General features: G+C 46.7%; 1 protein-coding gene across 2 annotated transcripts in view; it reads left to right on the top strand.

Annotated features, from left to right (window-relative positions):
• The window catches only part of BBS4 (Bardet-Biedl syndrome 4), a 44,585-nt gene extending 30,796 nt beyond the window's left edge, over positions 1-13,789 (top strand). For both annotated transcript variants that reach the window (XM_075432234.1, XM_075432233.1), the window contains 8 exons: positions 1,173-1,227; positions 2,676-2,744; positions 3,990-4,142; positions 4,275-4,446; positions 4,929-4,998; positions 8,824-8,965; positions 9,348-9,558; positions 10,981-13,789. In XM_075432234.1, the coding sequence (XP_075288349.1) occupies positions 1,173-1,227; positions 2,676-2,744; positions 3,990-4,142; positions 4,275-4,446; positions 4,929-4,998; positions 8,824-8,965; positions 9,348-9,558; positions 10,981-11,132 (1,024 nt within the window). In that variant the 3' untranslated portion in view covers positions 11,133-13,789. The remainder of the gene's footprint in view (positions 1-1,172; positions 1,228-2,675; positions 2,745-3,989; positions 4,143-4,274; positions 4,447-4,928; positions 4,999-8,823; positions 8,966-9,347; positions 9,559-10,980) is intronic.
• Positions 13,790-14,016: the final 227 nt, after the last annotated feature.

The raw sequence follows: 14,016 nt of genomic DNA, 5'->3' as shown, positions 1-14,016 counted from the left end.
ACATACTGTTTCCTTACATGTCTGCTTTTGGCTGCTGTCAGACAGTATATTGGGTTGAGTAGACATTTGGACTAATCTAGAATGTTTATTACTTAAATAATCCTTGTTAAGCATCTTACCAGGTTTACGTATCTTATCTTATATCTTGCCCTCCCTTCTTCTTCAGTCCCGATTTTTTCTTCTTTTTGTTCTCATCTGCCTATTACATTTTGCCTGCTGTTACCAGCACAGAATAGTCTGTCACTGGTCTCTGGTTTTATACCACTAGGCATAGGCAGTTTTGTGCTGGTTGGGATTTAAAGATGCCTATGGGGTTGTACACATTAAATTTCTTAAGTCTTGATAGCAGGGTCTTCTGCTATCAAGGTGAGTGAGGCCACAAATACATTGTCTCTTTCTGCTTTTTCTTTTTTGTTGTTGTTTTCATCTTACTTATTTCTTCAAAAGCTGCTGGGAATGGGGATGCTTTTAAAAGGGTTCACGACATTGCTGTGTGAACCTTGTATTAGCAATGAAGGACTGGGAATTGTATACAGTAATTGGAAGCCCTTGGGATGCATTTTTTCAAGCTTCTCTGCTGAATGGAGTGGCTTGTATGGCCAGGGATACGTTAACTACCAGGATGGTGCCTGTCTGAGTGCTCTGATCTGTGGGCTGCAGTGGAGCACAAAGCCGTGGTGAGCAGTCCACAGCTGGTCTGTGAAACCAGGTTTGTAATCTTTTCATAGCGTGAATTAAAAGTCTGATGACAAGCGTGTGTAGGATCCATCAGAAATGCCGAGGATTGCCTGTCCTACATGGCCCAAGAGGCTTCGGATGGATTTACAGGGTGGCTTATGGGAGACGATGGAAAATCCTGTTTTGTATTTCCAGGTCACTGATGCAGACTCACTTTGAAGCTTAACAAAACCACATTATCTTATTATGCATCCAGATCTATTTCACAGAGCTGTGCTGACTTCCCATTTATACCAGAAGACATTTTGAAAGCTTAGTTGTAGTCTGTTCAAAGGAAGTCCCCGTGATGGCACATGTTCTAATATTTGCATTTATTAGCAGTTACTTTCCCGTGGTGATACTAGTATAATGTAGCATCGTAATTCCATGTTCTGATTTTACTTTGTTCTGGAAGGGCTGATGAACAACACGGCTCTCTGGCTTTTGTATTACAGGTTTTCCCCAGAAAATGCAGACCTCCTTACAACACTGGGGTTACTTTACTTGCAGGTACTGAAGACTGTTAGCTGTTACATTAACTTAATTATTTTCAAAATGACCAAGGATTTTTTTTTAGAGTTAATTTCTATCCAGCTTCCTGTGACTTGCACACGTTTATCTAAAGACTGCATTTAACATGACAGAGCTTGCTTGTCTGTATCTTTTTTTTTCCCTTTGCTGCTAAAAGCAAGTGGATTTTCTGGACCTGAGCCAGAGCAGGCATTCTGTTTGACAGCTGCCCTAATTCTGTTATAAATCCTCCAAGTATGACAAAACGTGACTAGTCATTACCTTCCTTCTGGAGCAGGAGTCTAGCAAGTTATTCTCCTACAAAAGCAGCCATGAAATTGTTAGTGTTAATGCACCATAGAAGAAAATCGAAGTCAATGTAAATAACAAAGGCATGCTTATCACTTGGGTGTGTAAAACATATAGGAAGGACTGTCTGATTATTCCAAAAGTAAGCTTCCCGAAGAGTCAACAAGCACAGAAGAATCGGCAGTAGTGCCTGAAAGGACTGATGGACTACAAAACTTGCACGAAGTGCTGATTCAGAAAGATCTGTAAGCATTTCCCTAATAGTTTAGATGTTCGAGAATGAAATGTAGATCTTGAAAAAAATTGCCATGCTCTAGAGATAGGGAAATTCAATAGGAGCCTTGGACATCTGCTAGAAGTATTATAACATTTGCCCTGGGAGTTTAGCCCCCAGGACTCTGTGCTGTGATTCGTTTGTTCAGTCTGTCGCGTCTCTCTGGATACGTGCTCACCTTCAGGAGTTGTAAAGATGCTGCTACAGCTTTCCCACTTGCTATTAGTTACAGAAGGTGCTGGACTCTGATTCATCTGTGTAATTGCTGGAGTGACAGACGGGCTTCTCATCAGTTTTCGTGACAAAAAAAGGATACCAGTATCCAGAATTTTATCCTGTTTGGGCTGGTAGAATTCTAGCATAGCTCAATGGAAAACAACAGGATTTAAGTGATTCTAAGCAGTAATGCGCTTACGTAGGGACACAGTCGTGCCCGCTGACACCTGCAGTCCATTAGAAGACAAGGGGAGAGACTTTTTGCCATGAAAAGAGTGCCCTGGGGAGTTGTGGTGAGGGCATCGAGGATGTGCAGAGTAGCAATTTGTAGCCTCTTTGCTGGAAGAGAGGAAGGAGCAGAGGAGTATCAAGCCAGAGCTCGCTCCTGTATAGAAATGGCAGAACACAAATTGTGTGGAAACCTATGCTTTGGTCAGAACAGTGAATCCAGCTCAGCAAAATCAATTTTTAGAATCTGTTCTGTAAATTATCAAATAAGAATGTGGGGTGTGATGGGAGCACTGTAAAATTCACTTTTCTGAATCTTTATTTTAACGGAATCAGAAATTCTGGTTCCCAAAGAGCATGTGTTCTACTTCTTAACCCCCTTATTCCTGAATTTCTGATGCTCATGTACTTCTTTTCCCAGCTTGGGGATTACCCGAAGGCTTTTGAACACCTTGGAAACGCGCTTACTTACGACCCAGGCAACTACAAGGTATCATGAGGAGTGGAAACGAATGAGCTGAATGATGATAAGTCACCTCTTAAAGCTAATTCCAGTATCACGGCTTTGCCATGTGTATCCAGGGTCTTAGCCTGGAGAGGTGAAAAAGGATCATGCCCAGAAGGCTTTCTCCAAAATAGGTTTCTGGGACTTTTCTCTGGGTAGGGAGTTGAATGTGTGTGGAGGTAGGGAAAGGGGAGGAGGCGGAATATGGGATCTTAAATTGATCCCTTTGGTTTTTAATGTGAAGTCACAAACAAAACAAATGGAATTTATTTTACAAGGAAGATGTTTCAGACATTGTTTCAAAAATCCCAAGAGCTGTGCCTGGGTCCCTGTGACTCCTAGGTGTGGAGCACAGACACAAGTGATATTCCATGATATTGTTCTCCCATCTGCCAATATCTCTGTCTCTGCTTCCAGCTGTTGTATACAAATGTGATTTTTCCTTGGCTCCAGCCTGGAAAGCCAAGCTTGGCACCTAGGTTTCATTCCTGATTGTGAAACTGCTTCCCTTTTTAGGCATGTCACTTCATTTCTCTCTGCTTCTTTTTTCCTCCTGTACGATGTTAACGATGTAGAGTATTGAAATATGTGGTTGACAAACGATAGATGAATGCAAGCTGAATGTTATTGTGGAAACACCTTTACACTTACAAAGTTTACTTGTCACTGTGAAATACTGTAAAGGACTTAACTAGTGTGGTTTAAGTATAGTATGTTGTAATCACTTGCTTTTTCCCCCCTGTGCATATTTCCATTAATTTGCATTATCAGCCAGTCAGTGTGAGCTAGGCAGCTTTGCTGCATATGTCTTGCTTGCGTATGTTTTGCTCTCTGGTTAACTTGCACCAGAACTATTACTGTCTGTGCTTGTTTGTAAAGAGGAGATTGATCTTCTCAGAGACTCAGACTCTGGGAGATAGTACTGTCACCCCAAAACGTACCCTAAACAATTGTCACGTTGCAACATTTTTGAGACAATTATGATCGAGGTGGTGCAGGAAGAAGCGGGCTCGAGTCCCTTCTTTACCCTGTCTTCTGTTAAATGCTGGGAGATTCTAGAGCTCCCTTCTGCTCCCCATGGTTGGTCTTGGCAGCTCCTAGAAGAAAAAAACTGAAAAAGTTAAATGTTTGCTCCTGAGATGGCTTTAGTGTATTTGTTTTGTCCTTTTGTCTTCTTGCTATATTTGGGGAAACGCAGTTCCTCAGCCGGTCACTTGTGTTCTCTCAAAGGCTACCTTGGCGGCTGGCAGCATGATGCAAGCCCATGGAGATTTTGACGTTGCCCTCTCCAAATACAGGGTGGTAGCCAGCACCGTGCCTGAAAGCCCCCCGCTGTGGAACAACATTGGGATGTGCTTCTTTGGGAAGAAGAAGTATGTAGCAGTAAGTATCTGGTTTCCTTCTGTTTTTCAGCTGTAGCTAACTTCATGCAAGAACAAGATTCCTCTTGGGGCAGAGACAGGAGGTGTGTTTTGAGTGGGCTGTGTTACAGCACGCTTGTTCCTTTTTTTGAAGGCTATCAGCTGCCTGAAGCGGGCAAACTACTTGGCTCCCTTTGACTGGAAGATCTTGTACAATTTGGGGTTAGTCCACCTCACGATGCAGCAGTATGCATCGGCCTTCCACTTCCTCAGCGCAGCCATCAACTTCCAGCCCAAGATGGGAGAGCTGTATATGCTACTTGCAGGTATGCAACACTCCATTACCAGCTCCGGTGGATATCCAGCTTAGGGGGGGGCAGCATCGAAGAGACAGAAAGTTTGGGCTGAAGTCAACAAATATTGGATAAGGCTTTACTGAGAAGACGTTCCCCAGTAGGTCACTGACAGGTACAAAGTCTGAATCGTCTGGTCGCTCTCTGTGGTGAATAGGAAGGTTAAATTGCAGTCAGACCCACATTAAGCATTGGAAAAGACTTTCTACGTGTAGGAGTTTGGATTTGGGTTGCCTAAGGAGTGGGTGTGGATTTCCAGTACTGGACATTTTTGGGATCAAGCCAGACAAATAGTTGTCAGATGTGACATTAGTGGTCTTAATCCTGGCAGCAGTGCAGACAGCCCTGCTAGCACCTGTTTATTTTACGATGTAATGACGTTCAGAATTGTCCTAAAAATGAAGTCCATGTGAAGCACCAACTTGTATGTCTGTGTACATTTTGCTTTGTTACAGTTGCTCTGACAAACCTCGAAGACATTGAGAATGCAAAACATTCCTATGAGCAAGCTGTGGCACTGGACAAGTAAGTCTGAATCATGGCTGTCAGTCGTTTGATCGCGTTCCTTTGCCTCCCTCACCTGGTTTGCTCTGCGTGCTTTGTCCTGCTGTCTGCTTTGACCCTAAATGGTTTGCGATAGGGAAACATTTTTATTCCTGCAGCTGTGCAAGTCACTGCTTTAAAACCACCTTTTCTCTTGTAAAATTCAGATCAGCTCTGAAAAATGAAAGGGAAATTTTGTTTGAGTCCAGCCAAAGCTGGTTTTTATTTTGCTGTTTAGTTAGTGAGTCAGTGGTGATGTCTTTGGATTCCAGGCCACCTTCCAGGGAATATTTATGCACAGCAGAGCAAATTTGATAGAAGAAAACCAGTCATCCCAGAATGTTTTGTAACCCAAAGTTTCAGCACTGTGCAGAGCAACGAGAGGCTTGGTATAAAGCCTGTTCTGAACTGGGCAGCGTGAAGATTTTAGCTGGGAGAATGTGGGCAAGAAGCTAGTATAAAGCATATAAAAGCAGCGTAGTCCTTTCTCCTCCATTTTGTTAACGATGTCTGTGTTTGCAACCTAGCTCTTAAAATCAGAGCACTCGCTTTCAGAAATGGTAAAATGAACCTTGCAGTATTTCATCATTTCAGGCAGAAAACCAGATCAAGTTTATTAGTAGTTTTGTGTCTCTCCCCAGTTTACTGTGAATATTTGCATATTTACAGCAGCCAGCGGGGTGTTTCTGAACCCAGCAGTTTGTATGCTGGTGGCAGAGCTGTGCCAAAAGCACTCTTTTCTACCTGCAGCGGCCACGGCAAGGTGGCATGAGGAGGTGCTGGTCCCTTTGCCTCTGTCCTCTCTAACATAGGTGCACTGGGGTTAATTTGGGGAATTCTGGAAGTTCCTAAGCGAATTATAAAGGGCAGCAGGTTTCAAAAACATAGTGTTTGACACCATAGGGCAATTGTCTTTGTGAAGAGGTGCTGTAAATGCTTTCAGATGTTTACTGGGAATTCCATGGCTTGCATGTGTAACAGTTAGCCCTACACAGCCAGCACACATCTGACACTGCAGTTCTTCATACTTGTGCAGAATTACAAAGCAGGTGTAAATATTACTTCTGCATCTGTTTCAACTGTCAGTAGGTCTGTGCAGCCTCCTGAGAGGAACAAACCTGTGCAGACTGTGGTCAAAGATTTGTCTTTGTATTGCTGCACAGGAGTGTGTTGCAGTTGTGCATTGGTCATTCCTGCCAACATGACGAAGTCCAGTTGACTCCTTTGCCCGGCTTTCCTAACCAGCCTGCTGTGCCTAGCAAGGCAGTGCAGGACCTTAAAGATTGCTCAGATTGCTTAGTCATGAATTTGCATGCTTTGATCAAAGAGAAGGAATAGAAATATAGCTCTACAACTTCACCTAAGTGTTTGGCAATGCTATGATGCTACAGCTATAGAGTCTTATTGGGAAAGTAAAACCTCATCAACGCAAAAATGAATGCCAGCTGCCAGGGACTGCTGGGAGGAATAGCCATACTTTGTTGGGCTTGTTCAGTGGACATGCTGTAAATTTTAGACCATTATTGTGTGGCCGAATCCATGTCCCCACAGGCTTTCTTTGCTGGCATATTATGAACTGTTTGGCTGGGATGAAGATAGCCATGTTTGTTTCCATTGCCGTAAATACTTTTATAGCTGTGCTGTGACATTTGGCCTAGGTGCCCTGCTGGGATCTGGGATGGAAAGCATCTTGGAAAAATCTTCAAAAAAGGGGTTTCTTCCTAGTACTGATTCTAGCTCATAGCTGTCCTTTCTTTCTGTGGTTATTAAGCTATTGATTTTTCTAGCTGTCATATGGCTTCTCAGCTCTTGAAGGTGAATTAGCTTGATAAAGTTCAATTAATTTTAAAACTGGCTGTTCCCAGATCTGTCTGATCTCTGCGTTCAGTATTTTATTGCGTGGGTTTGTTTTTTTGTAGTTCCTTTCTTGGCTTTTATCTTTTCCCCAAAGAGATGGGGTTTTGATATTTATTTTTTCATGCATTTCTTCCTTCACTTTGGCAAAGACAGCGAGGAGAGATTTTTTTGTGCCAGGATCAGTGTTCCGCTTTCTGTAGGTGACCCTGCTTCGGCAGGAGGGTTGGACTAGATGACCCACAGAGGTCCCTTCCAACCCCTACCATTCTGTGATTCTGTGATTCTCAGTTAAAGGAAAACCAACGGTTATAAATGCTATCAGATTTCCTCTAATAGTCGTCTTTCTTGTGGCACTGACATACAACTTACCGAGGATGGGTGGTCGTGGCCTGCAGATGACACTTTCTATTTCTTGAGCAGTGTTAGCAGAAGCCTTCCCTTCTGCGCTTTTCACAAAGGATGGTCTCTGTGTCTTGGCCCCCCAGGCGTGGGTGCTAGAGTCCTTGGGTGGCTCCAGTTATCCCTGCCACGCTCCAGGAGAGGGCACCAGCCCCTCGCTCACATTTATTGAGCAAACTGCACAAAGCATCTCTCTCGCTGTGTGCAGTGATCCATGACTGCGGCTGCTCTGCGGGAGCTGCGGTTGGACAGTGCTCTGCTGCGCGCCCCTCAACCGCACGTCCCCCGGTTCTCATCCGGCAGCCTGGGTGAGCTCCCAGGCTGGGGCCGCTGCCCCCCTTGCCTTTAATTTCTGTGTCAGGTAACACCCATGCGTTTTGCTTCTCCGAAGCAAGGGTGAAATTCAGACTGCTGAAGAGTGGTCAGAGCAGTTTGTTGAGTGTGGCTTGTCGGGCAGTTGAGGAAGGATCAGGCCTCCGAGAGCTTCACTTACCAGTCGCAGGGCCAAGGGAGTCAGCTGGCTCTTTCCCTCCGGTTTAGTTTGCTCACACTCCTGGCTGTTCCACAAGAAAGGTTGCTCTTCAGGGTTAATGTATCCTAGTGGAGAAAATGGATACTGTGGAAAATGAGATGTGGAGCAATTCTGCCTTTCTGAAATCTCCATATGCTGTTCTGCATCAGGAAGGGAGACAGGACTGTGCAGAATAACTGTGTTACTGCGGTGCTGGTCTCCTCTTCACGTCCTTCGTTAATAGGTATCACCCACTGTTTCTCTGTAGAATCATAGAATCATTAAGGTTGGAAAAGACCTCTAAGATCATCAAGTCCAACCATCAACCCAACACCACCACGCCTGCTAAACCATGTCCGAAAGTGCCACATCCACACAGTTTTTCAACCCCTCCAGGGATGGGGACTCCACCACTGCCCTGGGCAGCCTGGGCCAATGCCTGACCGCTCTTTCAGTAAAGAAATTTTTCAGAATATCCAATCTAAACCTCCTCTGCATGAATGAGAGAGAAGAGGTGGGGAAAGTGAAATGTAAATGGCATGTTCTGTAGCATGTCAGGTTGTAAAATACAATAAGTAGGCACGAGTCTGTTCCACTGCCCCGTCCCATGACAAGCTGCTCTCCTACAAACTGGGAGAGCTGTGAGAGCCCGAGGTAAGTCACAGCAAGGGCTGGGAGCCCAACACGTAACTAAAGACAGTCCTGAGGTGGTCCCCAGGGGCAAAGAATTGGCTGTTGCAGCGCAGAGCCTTGCAGGGGGTGAGGCAGTCAGCAGAGCCATTTATATTGTCAGTGACTCTGGGTTACTTTGCTGAGCCCAGGCACTGGGTCTCTCCCTGAGCATGTGGGCCTCTATCATCTTCCCAAAGGACTCTGGCTGTGCAGCCCCTCATCTGGTTCAGGGTCGGAGTACCCCAGGGCTTGTCTCTGCCAGACAGTAAGGTGTCTCCAGCTTTGCTGCTTGGCCACGTCTTCGCGGTATCCAAGTCAGGATGAGCGTTCCCACAGTGAATGCGATGCATCCTGTGTGCTTGCTGCAGGTGCAACCCCCTCGTTAACCTGAACTACGCTGTCCTGCTGTATAACCAGGGCGACAAGAAGGGAGCCCTCTGCCAGTACCAGGAGATGGAGAAGAAGGTCAATGCAATGAAAGAGAGCAGTACTCTTGACTTTGACCCTGAGGTACGTGCCTAACAGTTGTCAGCGGGAACTAAGTAGCCACGCTAAGGCTGGCAACAAACGAGGAAGAAATTTGACTTTGGAGTCTAATTATTAGGAAGAAATTCTGCTTATGAGATATTTTCGAGTAGAGCAGTTGCCTGCTGAGAGCTGCTTGCTTTGTTTCTGCTCTTTGAAGCCCAGTTCTTCAATCAATACACAGCAAGCCAAGATTCCCTCTTAATTAAGGGAATGAATTAGCAGCGATGTTTCCCTCGAGCACCAAGGCAGTAGCCAGCTCTGTACAGCTCTCAGGTTTTTTTGTGGTTTTGTTGTTGTTGCTGACTTTATTGTTGTCTGGTGTGTTCCTTATTACAATGATCTTCTCTTTTTATTTCTTGAGAAGATGGTGGAGGTTGCCCAGAAGATGGGAGCTGCCCTGCAGGTGGGGGAGAGCCTGGTCTGGACTAAGCCTGCTAAAGAGTCTAAATCCAAGCAGCGAGCTGCTCCGTCAGGGAAATCCTCCAGCACTCAGCAGCCTTTGGGCTCGAACCAGGCCCTGGGTCAAGCCATGTCTTCAGCTGCGGGGTATGGGAAAACCATGCAGCTTCCGTCAGGTACTTCGTCCTTCCTTCTCTTTAAAATAGGTCTGTGGGAGGGGGAAAGGGGAGAAGAGAAATCCCTCTTTGAGTACAGAGTTGCAGCACATGTGTAGGAAGGTGCTTACGCAGTAGTGATGTCAGTATTTGGTAATAGCTTTCCCAGATTTCTGAGTTAAGGAAGCGTGGAAGGAAGATGCTGTCTGTGGTGCATTATACTATCCTGCTTCTTCCAGGGTGTGGAAGGTCAGTAAGGTTTCCTTTCCTATCTGAGCCACGAAGGGCAAGACTCCATTAGCATTGGATTGAGATCTTGCTCCAAGAAGGAGGTGGTTTCGGATACCAGACCTCTTGTCTTCCTTTGGAAGAGCCCAGGAGCTGAGATGCACAAAAAGAGGGAGGGCAGGCTGCTGAAGAAGGGAAATGATGAACAATTTGCTGAAGCACTTTATAATTTCTGTTACAAAAATAACTGCAACCGGACTGCTTTGAAACCAGGTCCCTCCCTTGCACATGTTGCTGAATGACCTTTTAGTGCAGCCATCTGGGCTGAAGGTTGCTCAGGAGATGGCGTCAGCCTTAGAAGGCTTAGGCCAGTATCTCTACGTGCTGCTTCTTGCTGGGGCTGGGTGGGAGCAGCTCCTGAGTCACCGTTCGTAGGCTGACCCCCTCTCACCCCTGAGCTTCCGAGGAGGAATGTGCTCGAGGTCCTGCTCATCGCGGTGATTTTCCGTCACTTCTAGTCTTGTTCCCTGTGGACTGAACCAGGAGAGCGGTTGTGTAATCCAGGCCTTGTTCTTTGGCACCCCTGAGGACCTGTTCCATTTCTCACACATGGAATAAACTTTCCGTGCGTGGAAGAGTTAGCCAGCAAAGCTGAAAAATAAAACATACAGGAGTTTGAGGTTTACCTGAAGGACTTTATCATCCACATTAGAGAAGGGAGCTGGTTCCTAGCATCAGTTGTCAGCCTAAATCTTAGCGTAGAGACAATTTCGGCATGGAAGTGTCCTGTTTTGATTTTGTTCTGCAAGTAGCTATTTTAACTCCCTGAGACTCTCCCTGAGTTTGCTAAAACTGTCAATTGAAAACAGCACTGTGGCTTTGGCTTCAGCTGGCATATAAACGAGCTTCAGTGGAACTGTTTTTCCTTCCAAAGCACGAGTTAATTCCCAAGTTTGTAGTGACTTCTCACAGCAGCCCAGCTAAATGAGATCCTGTGCCTTAGCTTCCCTTCAGCAGAACTTTGGGTGCTCTAAGGTCTCAGGCTGGATAGCTCACAAAAGTTGAGTGCTGTTGATAGGCTAATGCTAGAGAGAAGAAATCGGACAGTTATTAATAGCTGCGATTTTTCTGCATCTCCATGCTGCCTGGAAGGGCAAAAAGTATAGACAAAACACACAAAGCCATACAGTAACTATAACTGTGGTCTTTCCCCAGGTGCTGGAGCTTCAGCTCCACTTGCAAAGCCTCCCTCACTGCCTCTGGAACCAGAATCGGGCTCAGAAACGAGCCCTGAGGAGACCTCGGCGCTAGCAGGGGCTGAGGAACAGCGGAAAGAAAAGCGCAAGAGCCAGCAGGCGGCGGACTAGGACGGACTCTGGTCGGGACAGGCAGGTGCAAGAGCATCTCCAGTGCTGCCTGTTGCCTTGTGGGGAAAGGGACCTGCCCTCTCCCCTGACCCAGGGTGGCTTCAACCCACTGTCGGTTAGTCTAAATGCAGCTGTTTCTGTTAATGATCTTAGCATGTGGTCTCTGCCTTGTCCCAGGGAGTTGTTGCAGCAGTCAGAAGAGGTTTCTGTGTAGCTACCGTTAGCGTGGTCACAGCTGACTACAAGAGACTGGAGGATGGAGATCCATCTCTCCACAGTGTCGGTCGTCTTCAGTGGTTGGCTGTAAGTCCCCCAGAAGGATGCTGAGGCATCCGGTATGTTCAGAAAAGCCAGCAGTAGCGGCTTAGCATCCCACACCCCAGAGAGGGTGAAACCCTTCCAGTGGCTGAACGTGTAAGCGGCTGAGGAAGCCTGTCACCGGCTGCAGTAAGATCAGTGGTTACAGGCTTGGAGACGGGAGAAGGCAGCACACCTCACCAGTGCAAGGGCAGAGCAGTAGGCCAGGCTCGGGACTAGCACAGCGTGGAGCCTTGGGCTTGTCACTCCCCATTTCGCAAGGGCAAGACTTTGTAAAGGCTTTCTCAAAGCGGAAGAAAGGAAGGCGGCACAGTTGGGTGCCATCACTCCTGAGCAGGGCACTGTGATGGGCATGGGGCACTGTGAAGCCCACGCTCTCCTGGGCGGTAGCAGTTGTGAAGCACGGGGGAGCGGCCTGATGGAGGTGAGCTGCTCTGTCCCAGGGTGATTGCTCCGTTAACACGCAGCCCGGCGGGTAGCCAGAGCAGACCTGCCGCACGGGGCTGACAGCGTGGGCGCTGGCCAGCCGACTGCGCCAGCCTTTGTAGGACTGTTTGCCTTCTGATCCCAGGATCGCTCTTTGAATTTCTTGAATCCAGCCTGGTTTTAAGTGTAAGCTGCTGTGTGGTGGCTAAGAAAGTTGCCAAGCTGGCCCGTGGTAGGGCGCATGCTCAGAGGCTGGCTACGCTGGAAGCGGGCTAGCTGCAGCAGCAAAAAAAGTCTGCCACATTCCTAGTTGTTTGCTGAGAAACAGGGTAAATGAGCCTCAGTGACGCTCTGTGCTCATGTGATTAGAGCTCTTCCTTGAGAATTTGTGTTGCCCAGCATGGGGGGAAAGATTGGTTTGCAGGAAAAAAAAGAGCAAGCCTTTTCAGAAGAGATGATACGGTCAGCTTCAATGCTAAATTTAAATTGTTGTAGGATGACAGTAGCCGTGCTCTGAATAATTCAATTGTGCCCTCCTTACAGTTGCGGTTTAGGAGTAATCATTTATGGTGGCTGCAGGGCGGCAAAGCAGCCCGCTGGCGAGCAGAGCAAGGAGTTTCAATGCCCACGTGATACTAGAGAAGCTTTGAAAATGTTTCTATCCTCGAACAGCAAAATACTGGCCTTCCTTCCCTCTGCTGCTGTCAGTTTGTTGCCTCTGGGATTTATCCAGAGCTTGATCCAGATCCTCAAAACAACTGCTTTTGGGAGCTAAAGGCGGGACCATCGTACTTTACATAAAGAACTAGTAACCGGGTTGAGTGTACTTTTTCTCACCCTCCCCTCTGCATACTGAGTGCACAAAGCCAACATTGCTGGGGGACTTCCGACCCGAGTTTTCCAAGCGGAATGTGTAGCGCTTCCCAACAAAACTGAAGCTTTGGGGGCTCAGTGTATTTGCTGGCGAACCCACCCAGCTTTTTTAAAATGTATTTCCTGTTTTCAGTTCTGCACCCTTGCATTGTATCGCTCCGCAGTTAACAGGCCCAGCAGAGGAGGGTTAGTAATGGAAAGTTCTCTGTAGTAACAACGTAAAAGCAGCGTCACCGAGGCTCTGGATACATTAACATCCTTCAGCGGTGCCTTGCGGTTAGCTGCTATTATCCAGCATGACATTAATGCCTCTTTAGCGTGCGTGTGACCAGGAGCTAAAGGGCTGTCCTGCTCCCTGGAGAACACTAAAAGAGTAGGAACCCTTTGCTTTCTCCTCTATTTGGATTACCCAAATTGCCTGCTTATCTCAAATGTGGCTTTTTTTCCAGCTGTCCTCTGCCAGTGGGTTTTGTATCGCTACAGCTGCAGAGTAGCACTCCTCTAAGGTTTCCCTCATGCTGGGAGTTGAAGAAAAAGGAGGGTTTTTTCTGGAGCACTGGCAAATGTAAACAAACCAGACAAGAAGCAGGGTAAATCAGGTACAGTGCTGCGATTTTATTCACATTAAACTTCTTACACTGAAAGTTACTGTAGCATAACAGAGTGCCTGTGAAGAAGAGGCTGAGATTGCAGAGCAAGGGCAGGCAGGGTGTGGGAACTCCTTACCTCACCCCCCCAACTTCAGTTCCAATAGCAGTTAATGGCGTAATCTTCTCGCCTGACCACGAAGGCGTTCAGGCCATGGAAACTCCAGCACAAGGCACAGTGACCAGAACAGCGTGGTGACAGGTAGGTGAGCACCAGCACTGCTGGTACAGCCGCCTCTGTTCTCAGTTGACAGCCCACCAGAGACAAGGAACAATCAAAGACCTCTCTCCTCTCCCAGTCCCCCTGGTGTAACTTACTGCCTTCCTGGCTGTTAGGGTGCTTCTACAGGGTAAATGGGACAGGGTGGATGCCTGTGAAGGTATTTAGATTAAATATATATTTTGATGAACAGCTTATGCAGGCAATGAACTGGTTCTCCCTCTGTGAAAAGAAGTAGCAGCACCTTGTTACTTTCTGGATTTGAACAGAGCAGAAGGGAGCTTCATGTCTAAGGAACCGTTTTTAAATATGTAATTACAGTTGGATAATAAATAGAACTGCAATTCCTTGTCTTGTCCCCTCTCTTCCCCCTGGGTACTGTGATGATAGTGTTTGTGTA

The sequence above is a fragment of the Opisthocomus hoazin genome, chromosome 10 (genome assembly GCF_030867145.1).
Source record: "Opisthocomus hoazin isolate bOpiHoa1 chromosome 10, bOpiHoa1.hap1, whole genome shotgun sequence".
NCBI lineage: Eukaryota > Metazoa > Chordata > Aves > Opisthocomiformes > Opisthocomidae > Opisthocomus > Opisthocomus hoazin.
This window is presented reverse-complemented; position numbering and strand designations above follow the sequence as displayed.